Raw genomic sequence first — 23,312 nt, 5'->3', positions numbered from 1 at the left:
AATATTGAAGTACTAGAGCTATAAAGGTTCAAAACAAGCGTATAAATGACACCACTTTTTCAGCATTTAAAATAGAACAATACTATGTTTGATAATGTTTAGTACCGGTGTGGGGAGGACGGGGACATTCATTGCTCTGAATGTCCTGACAGAGCAAGCCTTATCGATGGGATATGTGGATCCTGTGGGCTGTGTGAATACACTGAGAAGACAGAGAGTCGACATGATTCAAACACCGGTGTGAATATCACATACTTTAAGAAAGTTGCATAGAGCAGAGAAGCCACACTGAAAATGTACAATCTACGAGTAATCTTTATCTAAGAAGACAAACCTGAATATTTTCTTTGGCTTGCTTCTTAATTTAGTTAAATCGTAGAGGCCTGATTAAGGGTGACGATTGTTGACATTAAAAACGGTCTTGATTACGTTAATGGTTTATATAGAAGAAAACTTTTATATTTCACATGTGCTTTAAGGATAAGACTTTACATTTACATACGTTATATTTTCATTGAACTACGAAAGGGAACACCCCTGTTTTTGTTGTTTCTAACAATACGACACTATCAAAAACGCCTTTAAGACATACTAAATGTAATGTTTCTTAGAATATCTTAATTTTGTTTTCGTATATTCGAAACTAACAATTTAAATTCGCAATATAATTTCGTTAAGGATCAGTATATATTTCTGCACATGGCACTTCTGGAGACATTGATGCAATCTACATCGGCTCTATCTGCGTCGCAGTTTCTGGCAGCTTACAAAGAACTTATGGCCTTCGATAATGACCTTAGGAGACGGCAGATTGATGTTGAGTTCTCTGTGAGTAAAACATGTCAATTTGTTCTACGGATATTCGTAAGTATAATATAAATATTATGAAATGTAATACTTAACTACTTATGTTTTCTTTCTTGTTTACTTTACAAAAGCATTGATAATAGTACAGCATTATATTGCATTGCACTTTATCAGAGGATGGAGAAAATGTCTCCCGTGGCTGATGAATGTAAATACGTGAGTGCAAAAGAAGTGAGGAACAGGAACAAGAATCGGTATACAAACATTCTCCCAGGTAATTATGTACATATGTGATGTGTTCTGCTTAATTTACTGAAAAAATATATGAAATGTGTTACACCTAAATTTCTTAATTCAAAAGCTTATTCACGTTTACTTAAAATTAATTGATTTATAGTCGCGGACCACATGCCGTACCTGACTCCCTCTGGAAAGAGGTCTGAACCTGATTACATCAACGCTGTATTCTTACCGGTACGCTGCATTGCTTTTAACAAAAAACCAAAGAAATTTTATGTGATCACATAATTCTTTCGCCTTGTTGGTTGGAAACATGCGTACACTCAAACACAAGTGTTTTGATGCGTTTTGTGAGTTAATAGAAAATCTTGTTCCTTGAATTCGTGCTTTTTCAACATTTGTATTGTTTGAAACAACTTTAAACGGATGTTAAATTACGATTTTCTTATACATGCTATTATATTTCACATTCAATGAGAAGATTTTATCAGACGTTGTTAAAAGTAAAGCTAATAAAGCTATTTATTTCAGAATTACAATAAGAAGGGGGCGTTCATCATCACCCAGACACCTCTCAAAGTGACTAAAAACGACTTCATGAGGATGGTGGTTGAACACGATGTCCATACCATCGTCATGATGAACAACATGAGTGAAATGAAGGTGAGGTCAATAGGCTTAAGTCAAACAATATTCATTTAGCCAGTACCACTGTACACACGCATTAGGATTGAAGATGTAGATGTGACTTACAAACATATCTGACTTACCTTACGAAAAGTGCATTGATGGCTTTTGATTTTAGTTAATCTAAAGCAAGATCGCAGTATTAACAATTGAGATTGTTAACATTTTACGTACACACCCCTAACTTAATTCGATTTCAATTATTTACTGTCGAATGTAGGAAGACGAAATATACTGGCCTGAAAATGAAGACCACACGGTTAATCAGAACATGACGATTGGCAAGACAGGCGAGGAATGTGAAGGAGGATTAAGAAAGATAACGCTTGACTTGAATCGGTTTGGAAAGGTGATTTGTTTTTAAATGATTATTTGCTTTTTTTATGTAAACCTCCTCCTCCTCCTCCTCCTCCTCATCATCATCATCATCGGCCTCGACATCAGCATCGGAAACAGCATTATTTATACAACTTAAATATCCAATGAAATACAAATATCAAAACTAAATAGATAACGAATAAAGTGGAGAAAAGAAAGGAGATTGTGATGAAGAAAAACAAACACGAATACAATAAGGAAAATAATTACTTATTTCAGACACGGAAACTTCAGCTTATACAATTTGAAGGATGGCCTGATGATTCAGCGTTGCCATCTTCTCCTAAAGATATTATAAACCTCTTCGATGCAGTGCAGTATTGGCAACACCAATCAGGAAACAACCCTGTTCTCGTGCATTGCATGTAAGTGAAAGCACTTCTTTACTCTTAAGTCTAACTTCCAACAAGTTGAAACTCATTATCTATAAGGAGGTCCAAAAATATTTGTTTTTTATGACCATATAAGCAGGAAGTTTTTTTTCCCACCTCAGATAAGTAGATCCAATAATTTAACCATGCTAGATATTCTTATCTTGCCCAGGGCGAAGATAAAATGCCCGTATGAAACTCCTTTTACCACATTGTAATTACCTCCCTTGTTGAAGACTGTCGTCAGTAGCATCAAGGAAATCTTGTCTTATGGTAATATTTAGAACGCTAATTAATTATTTCTCGCTTCAAAGGTCACCATAAAACAGTTTTCAGGCACCATTCAAGAAATAATGCTTCATTCTCCTTACAACTATTTAAAAAGACCGATTTGACTATTAACATCAACTGGATCACTGCGCGTATATCCATGACAACCACGTGCTATCGCATATCCATACGCAATTATTTTCACTAAGCAAAAAAGAGTTCCAGCAAAAAATACATTTTTACTTAATTTTGTTTAACTGAGGTGGGGAAAAAAGCATCTACCATAGCCGCTCGTATAAGATAGGTTCATCCCAACCCTCGCGCAGGGTGTTTTGGGGAAACTCGGTAAACCTCGTTTCCGCAAAACACCCTACGCTCGGGTCGGAATGAACCTATCTTACACTCTCGGCCATGGAAGATACTTATAATCGCGGTTTATCAGAAAACGTAAATATTTTAACCGATTAATTATGTAACAAGTGGCATTGAAAACTTCCTTTTCAAATATGTAATTTAAAAGCGTTAAAAGTTTTTGTTCGAATACTAAGGTTTTTGACAAGTACCACCTTTATCGACTATATTTTACAAGGAAATTATCGGATCGAATAATAAATCAGAAAACATTATTCTAATAACATGTTGTAGTTTTTTTTATCATACGTATTATTGAACATGTTATGATAATGTTTAATCACATCTGTTCCCGGTGGTTATTCAGAATGAACGCAGGAAAGCAACGTTGCAAATTTCCAAAAGAAGTACTGTTGGAGATAAGGTTTGAAAGGTGTCGTGTAAGCGGGTTTAGAAACAAAATACATTCAGACTAGTTCGTTATTTCGACGCTTAATTATTTTTAAACATCACGAACGTAGCTGAAGGAGCGGCTATTTTAATGTTGCATCAGCAGTCTTGGAGAGGATGCAGTATGGACAAGACACATACTTACATTGTATAGATAATTAATCCTTACTTTGTCACAATTTCAGGAACGGAGCAGACAAAAGTGGCTTGTTTTGTGTTGTGTCAGCAGTCTTGGAGAGGATGAAGATCGAGCAAGACGTTGCTATTACCCAGGTCATCAAAGAGATCAGGAACTACAGGGAACAGATTGTCCCTTCTCTGGTACGCATACATAAACATCAAGCATTGCACTGTGTTAAATAATTGATGTAATTCATCAAAAAGGTTTTATGAATAGTTTCAAGCTGTGCTTTTGACGTTTCCCTTGAATAAAACACAGAAATTAAAAGAGCATACATGTCGGTATGAAAATACAGTGTGATATACTTTAAAGACAATAAAGCCAACTATTAAAAATGGTACCATTTTTTTCAGGAACAGTTTCAGTTTGTACATGAAGTAATCAAAGAATACATTCTACAAAATGAAACATATTCAAATTTCACCGGCTGAGGTCTACGGGCTATGGAGAAATGTGATATTTATATGGCAACCATTGGTTCTTATACGTGTATATTGATTATCTTTATGTATCGATAAATGTTTACCATATGTAAATGTGCTTTTATATAATTATTTCAAACTCGATTGCTTTTATTAAAATGTCAAGTTGATGTACATATGTATTATATTCTCAAACAGTGATGAATGAAGCTAAAGCGTTAAGTATGTTTCTTCGCCAAACCGTACTCTTTTGATTGTCGTTGTCATAGAAATGCGTTTTTATTCAATATACGTATATGAAAGTGCCAACGTGTTTCCAAAGCGGGAAATACTCTCAAGTACCGGAACACCTGTGACTGTTGTTACAAATAATGGCTAAGAGCGTACTTGTATAGTTATTATTCAAAACTATGCCTCGAAGAGTCTGCATCAGAGTTTTTTTAGTTTACAACAATGATTTACCAATGTTAAAAACTCCTTGATATGACCTTAACCATTTTGGTTTGTTAAGTAAATTTCTCTTCTTGCATAAAGTGGTGTTCCTCAGAAGCAGGCAATCGTGGCTTTTAAAATGAGTTTGAAAATTCTTGCTTAATGATACATACACATACTTATTCATAAATTTAATCTTTTGTTTGTGATAACATGACTGCCTCTACTGGACATTTTCGCTATAAAGGTCTCAAATGTGTGTATACTGTGAAGGTCTTAATTGGTGTAAATCTGATACGAGTGTATCAATCGTTTATTAAAATATTATTGAATAAATATTATCCTTCAATATCGTTTCGTTGTTATGCCACCCAAGTTAGGCATATGTCAAACTTATGTCTTTCCGTCCCTGAATAGTATGCCTCAGCAATGACATTGGATATATTTATTCATATCAATACGTATGATAATTATTTTCGTAGGTTTAGGACGTCACATGTGTAAAACATAGAGGTTATTGGATATATAAACGAATTATGGAGCGGAGTTGTATTACCCGATGCCAGGAGATGATTGCATCTATGTTTGCACATTTCTAGAAAGACATGGTAACATTAAAAAAATGACATTTCAAATAAAGCGATATTTTTTTCAAAGGTAATTATCGTGAATATAATAATTAAAGGATTAACTTCACTTCCGATAATTGTTGAAAACGACGTCATTTTGCGCGTTTATTGAAGTTTGACAGAATTGTCCAACACGTTCCGAACACCAGCAAAACCTTACAGACTCTATGTCTACCGTTTTAACTCAATCGGTGAATACACGAAAACAATAAGCAATTGTGTTTGCGTTTGAAATAAAGATCTTAAAATAATCAATTCCTCTATAGAACCATATTTTTTACGACTCAAAGTTTCATGAGTTACTTTGATATTTACGAGGTTAAATGATTATGTTATTGAATGACCTCGAATGTGATATTAAACTTATAACAAACTGGTGATTTATAACTCTAAAACATAAAAGTCGCCATACTGTGAGCACTTTAAGACCATAAGTTTCCTAAATCATATTCCTCACAATCTGTAACTGTGATGATTGTGGTTGGCGAAAGATGGGAGAACCAAGAGAATTATACTTTTCACTGTGATAGTTATGATGATGATGATGATGATGATGATGATGATGATGATGATGATGATGATGATGATGATGATGATGATGATGATGATGATGATGATTATGATGACGACGATGACGATGATGCTGATGATGTTTCTGAGCTATATTAGAAGTAACCAATTAAAATACAGTGGTTCTTGGAGATTTTGGTAAAATCGTAGTTTGTGAGGTGAATGTTCGAAAAAAACTATACACGTAATAGGTTAAGGGGTTTAATGAGAAAGTCTTAGAGGGGTTATGCGTAGGTACCGCAACCCTATCCTCACATTCACACTACCAACTACTTGAACCATTAAAATTGTATAAAATCTTTACAAGCATTTCCATTATAAGGACAAAACATTATGTATTTCTTAAGTTGAAGGAAGTTACAACGTGTATTACAACGGCCACACTACGATCTTTCAGCACTAACAACATTGCCGACAACTACCACCACTGCGGTACGACGCATTAATACAACCATGCTCACAACATCACGTATTTCATAAACATAGAAATACCGCTTGTATGATTACAAAACAAAGCAATTGAGCAGGCCATACCAAGCACACGCCAAAAACTAAAATCGATAAGAATCACAACTTTATATGCTACCAATTCTTGTAACCTTACAACAAGGGAAAAATAACAATACTATGTTTTTTCATAACAAAGCCTAAACAATACAACATCATTATCGACAATAACATCAGCATTGATATTTATTAAAATATATTTTTGATCACATGTGTGTACAATGACTCTAAAAAATGAGTTATTTTCAAACAACTTTAAGACTTTTAGACAGTTTTCAATTGATATAAATACCCATACGTAAAAAGTATGATTATGATGCATGTTGATCATCGCAAATGTGAAAGGACCTGTGCAATATGTGTTTTAAATGTGGGACAAATAAGGTACTAATTTTCCCACCTGTGGAGATTGTGATAATATGTCTCTCACCTTTGTAAATTGTGATCTGAATATTATGGTCCCAGTTAATTACAACTCGTTTTTCTGTTAAAAATATAATTATTTGTTAATTAACATTCTTTTGATTGATTAACAGTTGATAAAAAGGTTTCCAAGTTTGCTCCATGGCATTAATCCCTCCCACTGTCAGAGATCAGTCTGATTCGCTTGTAAACGGTTCGTTTTCTATCTGAAGATGGAGGCCCAAGCGTCGTTGTTGATAACATAATAGAAAAAATAATAACAAATTTATGTTAGAAAACGTTTTAAAAATAGGATAAACATTTCCCATAGAAAAATGTAAGTTATTTCCAAAAAATATACTTATTTATAGTCACAGTATGTTTAAGTGAAGTGAATATGTGTATACAAATGACCTCTCTTAAAAAAATTCAAAACACCAAAAGTATATTCATTCTAAATTTAGCGCACATAACGTCATAACTTTGTTAGCATATCACGTGACTTTCTTAATACGAATGTGTGTTTGTTTATGTCAGTTTGCAAAGGTCTGCTCATGCCAATTGACTGCATTATGGCTTCACCCCACCGTGGCGCCATCACGTTTGTGACCGTTTCAAATATTGGTGTTTTTGCAGTCATTTGCATTGATTCTCAAAATTGTGTTTGAATGCCATAGATGACTTCAGATAGGAGTGCCAGCAATTGCATCCAGACATTGGAAGATTTGAAGAAATAGAGCAAGATACAAGATTCAGGTGCAATAACCTAGCCCTTTGCGAAGAGACCTTTAACGTGCTCGGTGTAGACCACAATACACGGAATACAGGTTTCCTGGGTTAAATCAGTAGTTAATGATAAAAACTATATGTAGTTTTATATTAATGATATCAAATATTAAACTGAAGTATTTGCTTAGTATTCTATTTAAAGTAATGATACTGTTTTTTTCATAATAATAATAATAATAATAATAATAATAATAAACTTTTATACGTAAACAGCGTTACTTTATTCAGATTATTGCTCGTATGTTTGTTCTAATAGTCATTTTGGTTTTCTGAAGCCGCTTTTGTCTGTTTCAATTATGCACGGGCGATAAACAAATTTTGGGACGTGACCACAAATGCAAATGCAGAGGGCATATTTGACATGAATCACTCCGATGCAGGTATGTTTTTATCGATTTTGTCGTTATACTCAACAGTAATGAGTCTGTAACAGAAACATAGTTCAGAAAAGAATGCATTAATTTGTTTTCGATCGGTATGTATGTCTCCATGTACACAATCATGGTTTCTGAGATCACTTCGAATAATATTGTCCTGTGATGCAAACGTACGCAGCCAATGTTAAAATGTACCAGATTAAGGTAATGTGCCATCAATATCTTGCACATATGCCGTTCGATTGTTTAGTTGTGTATATAATGTGCTGAAGGAATGTTTTATGTAACGTGATATGTTTAAAATAAACATAAACATGCTGTAAGAAACAGTTTTACACTCAGGTGAGCATGACACGGCATATGTAAGTTTATTTCTTTGTTATAAATTATTTAAGAAATATTTTATAGTATTTAGGCAAATATCTACCAGCCACAAGCTTAGGCGTACTCATTAAAAGTTAACAAATTTATTTCAGTTACAAGCATATTAAATTCAAATACAAATACATATATATAATGGTATATATGTATTCATACAAGTGCACCTCACATGAATCCGATAAGTAGTTTCTGTGCCCGAAATTATTGCCTGAATTCGCCACACAGACGGACCTGAATAGGCATCGGCAAGAAGAAGAGGGCACATCTAGTTACACGTGCGACATGTGTGGGGTTTCAGTAAAAAAGAAAAATGACACGAAGGCCAATATGGACGGCAATCCTGGCTAAAAATCATACCCGTACGATGAATGTGGGAACTGCTATCGTCATAGAAGTTGCTTGGGCAAGCACAAGGCATTAAAACACACCCTCTAAACACCACAATTTAGAGAGTAGAATCTCAAGCCAATCATAAAATTAGTTGTTAATTTATCTGATTGCTTATCTGTGATTTTATCTGATTATCTGTCATGATGGTTCAATGTATAGCTGCCTCAAGCAGACATATGTCTTCTAGTTACTATAACGTCACGACATACTTGTATAATTTCCATGATTTGGTGTTTTGAAACTTATATGTATGCATGTACATGCCTTTTTGTGCATTTGGTTTTTCTGTGTAAAACTGAATGATTACAAAATAACTATAAGACATATGTATGTGTTGCTGCTCTTATTGCTATTTTTCATTGGTCATGATATATCTGTGATTTATGGAAGCGTCCAGGTGCCAAAGTGAAAAATATTTTCCCGTATTCTATCTCCTAATTAGGAGATACTAACTCATAATTATGACTTAATAAGACCTAATTACGAGATACTCTCTCATAATTAGGAGATACTATCTCCTAATTACGACTTACTTAGTCCTAATTAGGAGATACTAACTCATAATTATGACTTACTAAGTCCTAATTGCAAGATAATTTCTCAATATTAGGAGATACTATCTCCTAATTACGACTTACTTATTAATAATTAGGAGATACTTACTCATAATTAGGACTTACTAAATGCTAATTATGAGATACTATCTCCTAATTACGACTTACTTTCTACTAATTAGGAGATACAAACTCATAATTATGACTTACTAAGTCCTAGTTATGAGATACTATCTCCTAATTATGACTTACTATCTTTTAATTAGGAGATACTAACTCAAAATTATGACTTACTAAGTGCTAATTACGAGATACTAACTCGCGATTATTACATCGGTTACATCCCTTTGTGTTACCACGCCAAAATGGCGGAGAAGTTAGGCCCAGACGATTCATCATTCACTAATTTTCTAAAAAGTAGGGGCATACCGGAAAGGGACATCAATCGATTGATCGAGGAAAAGGTGAGCCTTTTAGAGTTTAAATCATAATAACTCGTAAGGAAACGTTACATTTTCACGTTAAGCTTTCACAACAGAGCTTTCAAAACAGTAAAAACACAATCATTTGCAATAGAATATTGTACAGGATAATTTCGGTATGGTGCCTGAAAAAAGTGATGTGAGCTACACCTGTCTAGCTCATCCAGACGAATATATGACTGTGATCAGAAGATGTAAATGATTGGGACTGGCATCATGGGATTACTTCCCCATAATAAAAGGTCTTACTTTTTCTACGTATTACTTCCGAGGTATATTTTCACAGAAATAGCCGAGCATGGTCCCATTTACTGTCAGGCTTATACAATATTTAAGCCTGTTTCTAATGATTAGCCAAGAATATAAGAATACTGGGCACTATGCACACATGCAGGGGCAATAATTATGTCACCCCCATTAATTGATCAGAAGGTCCAAGGTCAAGGTCGCAGTAGATTTGTTCTATTTAATACGGCTGAATAAACCAAACTTCACTCATTTTTGTTCGTCTCCAGTCCAAAATTACAAATTTCATGTCCATCAGTTTTTTATTCTCAGATACGACCACACAATAGGGGAGACAAGCGCTTTTTCAAAAAAGCAATCCCTAGTTTAAGTGTTGCTTTGGGCTTATACTTGATTATCAAAATTAAAACATCATTTATATAAATCTTTAATATAAGTTAGAGATTCAATATAATAAGTCAGTAAATCAAATCCTATTGAAAAGATAATCATTTCAATACTATATATTCATTTATATACTATTAAAAATATCATTTATATACATATTTTATATAAGTTAGAGATTCAATATAATAATGCACATACATAAAATCATGATGAAAAGATACTCATTTCAATAATAAATAATTATTTATATATTAATTCATAAATGCAAAAGTTCTTAAAATTGATGAATACTATATAAATCATAAAAAAAATATTCAATATTAAGCAATATTTCATAATGCAAAATAAATCACAAATATATTTAGATTGTTCCTCTATTAACTGGCATCTGATCAATTTTTAACAGATAACAATTTTTGATTCAATCAGACTGTTCCTGCATCCATAGGAGAATTAATAGCATTCATGTCCGGGGCGAGTACTTTGATAAGTACTTTCATAAGCCTTTGATATCCATTTCTACACACATGAAGATGGAATGACCCGTCTTCAATCTGTATCGACATGTTCTTTTGAGATGTGGCTGCCGAGGGGACAAGGGCCAGAAACACTATCTGCCCTTCTCATGCGATGTTTGCAGGAGTCACAGTTTTTAAAAAAAATATGAGTAATGAGCTGACAAGCTGCAGAAGCTATTACCTTATGAAAGGGCAAAAACTATGCTAATTTAGTGTTTCTTGAGTAAATAAAAATGTATGTGTTTAAGTTTAAGCTCGTCTGTTGGTGTTTTTTTTAAAGATGGGCTTATGTCATAGCATGATCGACGTCGGCACAATCTAACGGTTAAGTTTTATGGAAATGAAGCCAACGTCAGAAGATTACCATTTATTTTCTACCTGCTCCATGACATTGAGCCTTCCTAGAGGAAAACAGCCAGAGGAACTGATGAGTTGATGATGAGTCTGAAAGACTCCTGTGGTTTTGATAAGGTTTAACTAATTTGGAAGGAAAGGTGCATGGGCATGCAACAAAACAAGTAAATTACAAACATGATATGGAAGTTCATGTATTATAAACAAGCAACCAATCTTTTCATAATGTGATGTTTTCTTAAGTTTAAACTGATTCAATATGGAACTTGTCTGCTATATAATTACATTAAAAATTGACATTTCATTCAATAACATGTATGTATCTCACACATGTTGTTTAGAAATATTTGGTATTATTATAATTAACTGTATTATCACAGTATTAGAGTGGTATTCTGGTGGTAAATTTGGGTGGTATTATTTCACTGGATTACCATGTTATCGTACCGCCGGAATCCCAGTGGTATTTCATTGCTTTTTTTACTGGGGAAAGCATTACCCTGTGCAAGTAAGTTGAAAGGAAGAGGGGTGTATTGGTTTGAGGCTGCCCGAGAGAAAGAGTTTAAATAATCTTTATTTACAAGAGACATTATTTTTCTTTGTGTCACCCACATTTTTCTTCTACACGCATTAGAAAGGAATCAAAGTGTTGTGTACCTTTGGAATTGACATAGAAAAGAGATGTAGGGGAGACATATGTTTTCTTTTTAATAAAACCTCGTTTAAAATAATAACAGTGCTAGATCAGTTGTTAAACTATTTTGAAAGTGTACTTTATAATTGTCTCACTTTGGAAGAAATTTCTCAGGTATTTGTGGATGTTTAATTTGAAGATTTCTAGTACACTGTTGATGGTAGTATTCATATCTAGTTATCATTGATTTCAGCTAAAATTAAAAACAATATTTATTGCAAAGAAACATACTTCACAAATAACGTTTTGTTTTATTTGATATGATCATTTTCCCATTGGCATTTTGTACATGCATATTTTAGGATGTAAGACTGTTGATAGTCTGAATAGCATGAACACCATGCACCTTGAAAAATAAAAAAAAATATATATCTGGATTTATTAGGTAAGTGTATTTTTAAAAGGTATTTATACATTTTGTTAGACAGTCCTTTTCTGAGTTACAGTTAAAATTAATGTAATTTAAATGATTGTCTGAATCTTTATTTCGTTCAATTAATTTTTAGAGTCAGTATAAGGTGAACATGTCACAATAAATTCTGCATAAAACAATGCTTCATAATGACTTTGTTGTATACCATAGTAATGTATGTTTATGCTTTTCTATGTAAGCAATGGCTGTAGTGCTTGTAAAGTTTCCTCAAAATTATTATGTTAAAGACACACCCTTTTTCTTGAATATAGTTCATTTTTAAACTTCTGTCTGGACTTACATACATGTAATATCAAATTTAAGGTTACTAAATGACCTTTATAATTTTAAAAGAATCATTTGCAACTAAAACGTTAAGTTTCAAAAGTATTCCATTTTGATTTTTTCGATATGGTCAACTTTACTAAATTTCAAACACATGTCACCATGTGTTGATGTTCAAACAAGGTTTCTAGATTTGTTAATTCCATTTTTTATGTTGGGCATCACGTGTGTTTTTAATACTCTCATGCTTCAGATACACAAAATAGAAAGTCTTTCAAATTTATTTAATAATATGCAGAATGAAAACTGTTTTCTTTTTAAATTCTCTAGTGCCCACTTTGATCAGAAATTGTTTTGCATCATGTAGTATGGTTCTAAAACGGTAAATATAAATCAATTATGTGGTCCTTAGATATTTTGTCTCCATATTCTGCATGTAGTGCAGGATTTTACACCTTTGAAAATTCTTTAGTGATTTCTGTCAAAAGATAAGTAAACATAAACAAAATTTCACAAATCAATTTCAAGTCTTAAGTAAAGCAAACTTAAAGGATTTCATTCAATGGATCGGTCACATATGTTTACTGTCCAATTTGTTTGATTTTCATGATTAAGTCAATAAATGACCCATGGTATGTACACCCTTATGCTCAACGTTATTTTACCAACTGCAAGTATATATACGATAGTAATGTAGAAAATATATATTTCCTGCTTAAAACTTGTTTAAAATGCCTAAAACATTTTGAGGGCAACTTGTTAGTTATATGTGGTTGAGATGTTTACCTATTGTAAGCATGATTGCTTTGAAGCGTTGTGTGTAGAATGTTATAAAAAGAAACATGTTCTATTGCAAGTTTTCTTTTTATCTTTCATACTGCCATAGGCATATTTCATCGTATTGTATTTTACTTGTGTTTTGTTCAGTATGTTTTTCAATTTTGTGGGAGGCATATAAATTTTGTTTGTCCCTACATACTGTTTGTCTGTCCATCGCTATGCATATTATGAGGAGATGGTGTGTTGTGCTTAAAAGGTCCATCTCTCAAAATAATTGATTAAATTCGCCCGATGGCATAACTTCATCATTTGTTGGAATGTTTTTAAATAAATTGGTTAAAGTAATGTTAAGACAATGTGTTGCACTCACGATAATTTTGTCTTATTTGTGTTCATCAACCATTTCAAAGATAGATATTCAATAGACACAGTACATTAGCCAGTGTGCATGACAAAAACATACTGTTACAGTATTAATCTGTATTACACACTTACATGGCTGATTTTCTTTGTATCTTGTGCTTGTGTTTATTTACCATCAGCTTTGTTTATATTGCCTTTTATTGTTATATTGTATTGCTCACCTGTTTTAGCTCACATGCATACCAAGTGCTGCAGATGAGCTACATGTATTGTAATCGCCCAGTCTTTAAGAGATTTAGTTGAAAGGTTCTTCTAAATAAGTCGAGAGTCCTAACTTGGTTTTGTTGGTTCTATAACTACAGCAATGGGTCCAATCATCAGTAACAATCATTGTTTATGCATTAGAGCCCACATTTTTAGCTCGACTATTCGAAGATTATGGAGAGCTATACTACTCACCCAAGCGTCGGCGTCGGCGTTGGCGTCACACCTTGGTTAAGGTTTTGCATGCAAGCACACATGGGTTAATATCTCAGCAACTACTTGAGGTATTGCATTGAGACTTTATACAATGGTACTCAACCATCCAACCAACTTAATTAACCAAGTTAGATAACTCTAGTTTGCATTTAATGCAAATAATTTCCCTTTATTATTCGACTTAGAAATTCTGGTTAAAGTTTTGCGTGCAAGCACACAAAGGTTAATATCTCAGCAAATACTAGAGGTATTGCATTGAGACTTTATACAATGGTACTCATCTATCCAACCTACTTAATTTACCAAGTTAGAAAACTCTAGTTTGCATTAAATGCAAATAATAGGCCTTTATTATTCGACTTAGAAATTCTGGTTAATGTTTTGCGTGCAAGCACACATAGGTTAATATCTCGGCAACTACTAGAGGTATTGCATTGAGACTTGAAACAATGGTACTCAACCATCAAACCGACTTAATTAACCAAGTTAGATAACTCTAGTTTGCATTTAATGCAAATGATGTCCCTTTATTATTCAACTTAGAAATTCTGGTTAAGGTTTTGTGTGCAAGCACACATAGGTTAATATCTCAGCAACTACTTGAGGTATTGCATTGAGACTTTATACAATGGTACTCATCCATCCAATCTACTTAATTAACCAAGTTAGAAAACTCTAGTTCGCATTAAATGCAAATAATAGGCCTTTATTATTCGACTTAGAAATTCTGGTTAAGGTTTTGCGTGCAAGCACACATAGGTAAATATCTCAGCAACTACTTGAGGTATTGCATTGAGACTTGATACAATGGTACTCAACCATCCAACCTACTTAATTAACCAAGTTAGATAACTCTAATTTGCATTAAATTCAAATAATGACCCCCTTTTAGACATAGAAATTCTGGTTAAGGTTTTGCATGTAACCACTTTTAAGTCAATACCTCAGCGAATACATCATATATTGCATTGAAACTTTACACAGGCTCCCAACCATTTAACCTTCTTTAATCAAGTAAGATAACTCTATATTTCATATTGTATAATTTTTGTCCCTTTATTATGAGACTTAGAAATTCTGGTTAAGGTCTTGCATGTTAGCACACATAGGATAATATCTCAGCAACTACTTTATGTATTGCGTTGAGACTTTATACAATGGTATTCAAGTATTCAACCACCCAACGTAATTGAATAACCAAGTTAGATAACTGTATTTTGCAAATAATGGCCCTTTATTATTAGACTTAAAATTGTGGTTAAAATTTTGCATGTAGCCACATTAATGTTAATATCTCAGCACATCATGTATTGCATTGAAATCTAACCTAACAGTGATCCATGCATGTTTCGCCAAAACTTTTCAATCCTTACATTGAAAAGCGGCGGAATAGTCGAGCGCGCTGTCTTTGTGACAGTTTTGTTTAGTTTGGGTTTATAGCCGCAAACTCAAGTGAGGGACTATGAGCAATTATGACACGTTTTTGCTTATTAATTGTTATTTTTAATTTTTGTGATAATTGTTCTGCAAAATCCAGAATAGTGTTACCTAATATGCGGCATTGTCTATTGATTCTGTATAAATCATGATCATACAAATCATATTAAAAACATAGACAATGTCATATACAACAATTCATTAAATGTGACATTTCTTTGACAGGAAAACTCCGACAATTCATTAATGTTTATTTTGTAAACTACGACAATTTGTAGCAAATGTAAAATGTGGTCAAGGGAACAACTTACAAGTAATCATGTTTTCTTGCTGGTAAGACAAGCACGATGTTTGTATGCATAAATTTAATTATTAATCAGTCCTAATGTTTTGGAACCTATTGGAAGACTGTAAGGAAGACAAAGCAATGCTTAAATTTTATCATTGATGCCACCATATCACTGACGAATACTAGTATACAATGTTACGATGTTAAAAGCAATCACAATTGATGAGTTATATTTATAAGTATTACTTAGATAATTTGAAGAATTGTGGTACATGGCAAAATGGTCATGTTGACCAATTGTCCTAATTGACTTTGTGTCTTATTCGACAAACTGGATTTAGACAAACTATCGTAGACCCAGCAACATTTAGCAACATTGATAACTGACCTGACTTTGTCAGGGGTTACTGCACTGTTTTCTTTTGAGGGACAAATAGCCATTTTCAAATGTACAGTTTGTTTTGTTTAAAACTTGACATCAATGTAAGGGTAACTTTTTAAATTAAAATATGTTACAAAAACACTGATTACTTTGTTATAATTACACCCCATTAAAGTCTGCCAGATATTATTTGGGCATTGTCTATCCGACTATTCGAAGAATAAGGAGGGCTATACTACTCGCCCCGGCGTCGGCGTCTGGTAAAAGTTAAAGGGCAAGTTGGGATTTTCACTCATAAGTCCAATACCCTTCATTCAATTGACTTAATACTTCACACAGTTGTTCAGGGCCATCACATAATGAGGTTAGATAACTCCATAGTATCTTTTATACAAATTATGGCCCCTGATTGACTCTGGAACTTAGGTTAAAGTTTTAGGGCAGGTTGGGATATTTATTGATGACTTCTATACCCTTCATTCAATTGACCTAATATTTCACACAATTGTTCAGGACCATCACCCAATGAGGTAACATAACTCCATATTATACTTTATACAAATTATGGCCCCTGATTGACTAAGGTTAAAGTTTTAGGGCAGGTTAAAGTTTTAGGGCAGGTTGGGAGTTTCACTTATAAGTCCAATACCCTTCATTCAATTGACTTATTACTTCACACAGTTGTTCAGGGCCATCACATAATGAGGTTAGATAACTCCGCATTATCCTTTATGCAAATTATGGCCCCTGATTGACTCTGGAACTAAGGTTAAAGTTTTAGGGCAGGTTGGGATATTTATTGATAACTTGTATATCCTTCATTCAATTGACGTAATACTTCACACAATTGTTCAGGACCATAACACAATAAGGTAACATAACTCCATATTATCCTTTATACAAGTTATAGCCCCTGATTGACTTAGGTTTGGGCAAGTTGGACTTTAATAAAAAAAATATATTTCCATCATTCAATGCGCTTAATACTTCGCACAATTAATAATGACCAATGTACAATAAGGTCGCATAACTCTTTTTCATCCAAAAATACTTTTTTTTTTTTTTTTTAAATTTTAAATTTTACTTTTAATTTCTTTTGACAGGCACATTTTTTTTTATTCTAAGCCAAATTTTCATAAAGGGAAAACAAGTTATTTGAATGACTGGCATCATTGTTCGGGCGGGCTGATGAGAGGGCAGCATCAAAGTCACCTTATGTATAGTATAACTTTAGCTAGGTTTGACATAAAGAGACCAAACTTGGTAGTTACTTAAGAGTTAATGAAGGACTTTTATAGGAATGCATTTGAGACCCCTTGGATCAAGGTCAAGGTTACTTTTAATAGAATAAGGGTTGGTATTGAATAACTTAAGTAAGGGTCTACATATTGTGACCAAACTTGGTATATAGGAAGAGTTAATAGAGACCTTTTCTGAGATTGTGTTTTGGTCCCCGAGAGTTGTAACTAGATATATAGGAAGAGTTTATGGAGGACTTTCATGTGATTGTGTTTTGGGGCCCTTAGGATCCAGGTCACTGTTACAAAAAATAGAAGAAAGCAGTTGAAACTGAATCTCTTCTGCCAATCATTAAAAATCAGATTGTTGTTCACTTTTTAATTTGACTGTGTTATTGCTTTTGACAGGCACATATCACATCATTATTGTATTCACTTCTAAGTCAAAGCGGCGTAGTCGAGCGCGCTGTCTGACGACAGCTCTTGTGACAGTTTTGGAGTAAATCAAAACATTCACAGTTGTTCAATTTACATTAGTGTATTAATGTTACATTCACATTACCATTGTAAGTTTTTGCCATGCTGATTAGGCACTGTGTACAGAGACGCATGTCATTGACCTCAATGTGACCGGGCCTCAGTAGCTGAAGAGTCTGTGAAGGCTCAATATGGTGCCAAAGGAAAGCACCGGTTTGAATCCAAGTGGATTCTTTGAGACTAACAACGTCATTAAAATGGGGAAAAAACGAAGACGGTGGGGGTGTTAACCCAACAAAACTAAACCAAACCTAAGGAGTCGTAACTAAACAATGGAAAGTCCAACAAGTAGAGTAACTACTATTTATATATTTACCCGCGTACTTCCTTAGTGGGTGCAGTGTTTATAACAGGACATACAATATGAGCTATTTTGTCCAAGTGTCATAAAGGGACTCGCTCATGTTTTTGTAAAATGCACTTTTTTGTATGACGAAGTAAAGTGTAGCAAATCATTGGGAGTGTTATAAGTCCTTGTGTTCGTGTGATTTTGTTGTCAGTTTTCTATTTTTCCCTTGACGAATCCGGCGTTGGTTCGCTCCCCACTAAATCCAAAATACGTTTTAACACTTTATTTGTATATTTTTCTGCAATTTCGGTATCAAAGAGTAAAATAGTTATACTGTTATTGTTTTCAGATGCATTGCCATGAAAAAATAATGAACGAGTCCCTTTAAATGCCGCGTCGCATATCCACACCAAGCAACATATCCATGTCTTTCGTCAATACAGAGGTTTGTTTGGTTGCACCATACTTTCTCTATACATTTTTGATGTAGAATTATATCCAAATATATTTAGTCAAACACAGTATAGCCGGACAGGGCTGGAGTTTGAACCAACGATCCCCAGGTAAACAGTCGCGAATGCTACTAAGTGCGCTTCCAGGGCCGCCTTATTTATTAGCTGTGTTTTACGAAACCTTTTACAACTGTTTATGATGAATATAGCTAGAGGTGACAAAAACGGTTCTTAAAGGTTGAGGTCAAAGTCCCAGGTCAATGAAGTCTTATGTTTGCTTCATATCTACTGAATAATTCAAGGAATTTCCATGTTACATCAGAATACTTGTCTAAATGGTGCGGAGAATCCACATGTGAGCCACACTAATTCAAGGAAGCAGTTACATAAAACAGACGTAGGGTCGAGCATTTTTTTCAAACTCAAGTCTCAAATTTCAGTTTCAACTTTTTAGTTGACAATTAAGCTTTTAAGGTCAAATTTATAGGCATGCCTAAATGCAGAAGAACTATTGAAATGATTTAGATGCACATTTTGAGATATTTAAATTTACTCTTTGCTCTATGAAGGAGTAATAGTTCAAAGTCTCAGTCTTAAACTCAGACTTAAAACGTTAGTGAAGACGGGTCCAGGATACAAAACATGACGGTTTAAACATCAACAGTCATAAAATGATTGTAGATATAAAATAGATTGCGCTGAAATCGATTTATTGAATAAAGAAAGGCATATTTTACATTTATGCATTAATTGATCAGTGCTTATTCATGTGCTTACATTTAAAGTGAAAATCTTATTCAAAATCAATACATACACGTGTATAACAAAAATAAATTTCGACTGATAAACCTTAAACTACTTACTAAATAATGCATATATGGAAAATATACTGATAACAAGATTGTAACCGTGAATTTATTAGCAAAAAGTGATAAAAAATTAAATGGTGAATGCATAAAGATTTACTGTGGTCTACTATAGTCTCAAAAGATAGAAATACTGTGTTTTATTTCTTTCAAATTAAACTAGATATTCTTCGTAAGAACCATTGTTTTTGACATTTATTCATCTCTTTTGGAATAATAAAACAATATTATTAATTGATGTAAATATTATTTGGGAATAAGAGTACATCTTTAACCTTGAAAATACAAAGCAACCACATATGCAGTACACATGGCGCTATGCATAATGCATGTGTATTAACCGGATAGAAATACATGTACATGTTGTATATATATCAAACAAACATGTTTTTGTAGAACAGATACTATACATATAAATGTATGATAATATATAAAATGTATTTTGATCAAACATTTAAATAACACATACCATAATAAAAAGTTAATTTTCTGAATTTTAAATCGGTCTGTATTTGGAAAACATTCTCTTCATGTGCGACTAATTTCACTGAGAATTTCACGTCGGAGTGTTTGGTAGAGAATAACTGTCGAATCACCACAATCCGGCCCCTGGAGGTCATGGTCGTCCATAATCATGGTGCAAATTTCAAAAACAGTTGCGTCACATGTAATGTTGCTTTTAAGCACACACTCTTCCAAACATGAATCAACATTAGCTCGAGGTACTGCGCACAGGTAATCTTGAGCGCCGTATAATTCTGGACAAGTGTACATTGTAACCGGGCGGCCACTTGGACTGATGTTGTTGCGAACAGGTCTTATGCGATGACAATTCCAGAGGAACTTCATCAAGTTCTTCCTGGAAATAGACAAACCGTCATGTTAAACTCACAGAACATGTTATCACAGGTGCATAATGCACTTTGTCTTCTTGAGCCCTTTTACTGATATTAAAGGTACTGAACACCACATGAAGAAATGTAAAAAAAACCACAAGAAAAATGTAAAAAATCCAATAATCATGCTCATCGGTATATTCTAAAGACCTAAAACTCTAATTCACCATATACTTTATTCATTTTCATTCGCCAAGGTTTACACCGTTTACCGAAGTTGTGTCTATTTATGCTCTCAATAAACGGTCTTCTTCATCAATTAATGTCAACTTACGCTAAAAGTTAAGTGAGGCACACTAGCTCAGTGGTAACCGCGTCCGTTTCTTAAGGGGGTTAACGCACTTATGAACTCCTTTTAGGCCATTTCGGCTTCCTAGTTGCGATAACCAGTGCTTTCCTTGGATCTTCTCCAGCGAACCACAGCTTCCCATTTGCATCAGAAATGGGAGGCAAGTGACCTCAGGACATGCCTCTGATCAACACATCGCAAAGTCCGTTCCCGCCAGTCTTGGCGTTCGAACCCACGACGTTCGGACTGGGAGTCTAGTGCGCTTACCAACTGCGCTTACCGGGCCGGCGTAAACGTGTCGGACAGCGTTTTATCTCACCGTGAAGTGTTTGTGGGTTAGATTCCCGCCGGAAACAAAACTCTTTCATTATTAAAATTAAAACCTGAAACATCGTCATATTGCCCATACGAAGGGTAAAAAAGGAACCTGAAATGGTCTAAAGTCACCCAAAGTTCTGTTTATATAGCTTCTAGTGCTATTGACACATTGAGAACAATTCTACTTGTACATGATCGATCTGGATATATAAACACGAAGGGTTTAAATGCATAACGATGTACGCAGAAATTGTATTCGCTATATATAATTAATCGATGCAAATTTAACAAATACTCATATCATATTAACTATTATGTCTGCGTAAATATGAAATTAGACGCCTACGACAACAGCATTCCATCCCATAGTCACTGGGTATGAACATGTATTTGTAATGAATTTAGTCCGAAATAACATTGAGACATTACCTGTATAACATCCATGAAGCAGAACTGCAGCAGTGCTATGTCTAAAAGGTCCCCCGTGTTACTTCCAGTGCTCTCTAACAGCTTGAAAAAGTCCATCCAGTACTGGACATTCTGCGTTCGTAGTATGCCCAACCATCTTTCTATTCTTTGGTTCCTATTGCTAGAACCGACCAGATAGCAATTTTGTACATCATGATCTTCTGTAAAACTTCTCAGATACATGTGTATGTCTCTCACATAGCAGTTTTCTGTACCCAAGTCGGCACTTACTCTTAATGGGCAACCGTCCATCATATTTATCGTCTCTGTGTAGTATCCAGATATCAGCTTCGGATCGTTGTTGATTTTATAGGCTTCCAATCACAAAACATATCTCGAAAAACCATCAATCGCACCATGTATGCAAATACCGAATGGTTTAAGTTATCATACCAATCAATATGCCACAGGTAATTTGGACCTAATTACTAATATACTCTTCTCTGCAGACGACGTTCTTGTCGATATTTAAAGCCATTAGTATCAAAAATGTGCAAGAGTTCTCTGATTGTCTCTTGCGTGACACAGTAACCATTTTGAATGCACATTATGTGCATCATTTTGTATTCGTGTTGCTTGCCAGAATGTTCAAGTTCATATATTAAAAATAATTCCACATCAGTAATATTACTGTAATTTTTCTTGCGAAACAATCCAAAACGATTCGAAAATCGTTTTAATGTCCTGAGGCTTATATTTATCTCATGTTTCTTAGATAAACACATAATTAGGAGATAGTATCTCATTATTAGCACTTAGTAAGTCATATTTATGAGTTAGTATCTCCTAATAAGGACTTAGTAAGTCGTTATTAAAAGATAGTATCTCCTAATTATGAGATAGTATCTCGTAATTAGGACTTAATAAGTCATAATTATGAGTTAGTATCTCCTAATTATGACTTAGTAAGTCGTAATTAGGAGATAGTATCTCCTAATTATGAGAAAGTATCTCGTTATTAGGACTTAGTAATTGATAATTATGAGCTAGTTATCTCCTAATTAAGACTTAGTAAGTCGTACTTAGGAGAAAGTATCTCCTAATTATGAGAAAGTATCTCGTAATTAGGACTTAGTAAGACATAATTATGAGTTAGTATCTCCTAATTAGGAGATAGTATACGGGAAAACATTTTTCACTTTGGCACATGGACGCTTCCATAGTGATTCCTTTGTGATTTAAAGTTTTTGTACTTTTTGTAAGAATATGTGGGAGACGAACTCAACAAGGCCTGACTTGGTATAACAAGATAACCCATTATTCAAAAAATGTGACATTCCATATAATTATAAAACAAATAATTTAGAATCAGTCTTCGACTTCTATTGCATCAGTAAACATTTAAATCATATTGGTGTGGTTTAGATATATCAGAAAATGTCTCGTTTGTCTCTTATTTTAAGATTCGGTCATGTTACTTGTGTCCTTTTTGCAGTTATTTAATGAATTTCAGTTTTGCTGAATTGCAACGGGAAAAGGCGCTTCCATTAAACCGTTTATAAACATTGTTTTAAGATTCGAAGATGTAACTATTTAGACACATCAACTTGAATAGTATTTTGTTTCTGAAACAATAAAATAATATATCTTTACCAAATTCGCCGAGTAAATAATCCATATATAACAGTATATGTTTGAATAACCTGTAATATTTGTGCAACT

At 33.8% G+C, this 23,312-nt stretch overlaps 1 protein-coding gene and 1 pseudogene across 1 annotated transcript; one reads left to right on the top strand and one right to left on the bottom strand.

The window, feature by feature from the left end:
• Positions 1-699: 699 nt before the first annotated feature.
• Positions 700-8,592, top strand: LOC128215403 (receptor-type tyrosine-protein phosphatase epsilon-like). Its single transcript, XM_052922088.1, has 8 exons — positions 700-828; positions 982-1,081; positions 1,205-1,281; positions 1,579-1,710; positions 1,955-2,083; positions 2,332-2,477; positions 3,740-3,875; positions 8,470-8,592. The coding sequence occupies exons 1-8, from the start codon at positions 700-702 to the stop codon at positions 8,590-8,592; spliced, it is 972 nt and encodes a 323-aa protein (XP_052778048.1).
• Positions 8,593-20,207: 11,615 nt separating this feature from the next.
• Positions 20,208-22,198, bottom strand: LOC128215402 (uncharacterized; annotated as a pseudogene).
• Between the last annotated feature and the right edge of the window lie 1,114 nt (positions 22,199-23,312).

The sequence above is a fragment of the Mya arenaria genome, chromosome 13, assembly GCF_026914265.1.
Source record: "Mya arenaria isolate MELC-2E11 chromosome 13, ASM2691426v1".
Taxonomy (NCBI): Eukaryota; Metazoa; Mollusca; class Bivalvia; order Myida; family Myidae; genus Mya; species Mya arenaria.
The sequence above is the reverse complement of the archived record's forward strand: the minus strand, read 5'-3'. Positions and strand labels throughout refer to the sequence as shown.

Bases quoted from the DNA above. Each gene is read 5' to 3' on its own strand.
- LOC128215403 (XM_052922088.1), top strand. From the start codon at position 700: ATGGCACTTCTGGAGACATTGATGCAATCTACATCGGCTCTATCTGCG. The intron at 1,711-1,954 runs GTGAGGTCAATA...TGTCGAATGTAG, and splicing joins ACAACATGAGTGAAATGAAG to GAAGACGAAATATACTGGCC. The intron at 2,478-3,739 runs GTAAGTGAAAGC...TCACAATTTCAG, and splicing joins CCTGTTCTCGTGCATTGCAT to GAACGGAGCAGACAAAAGTG.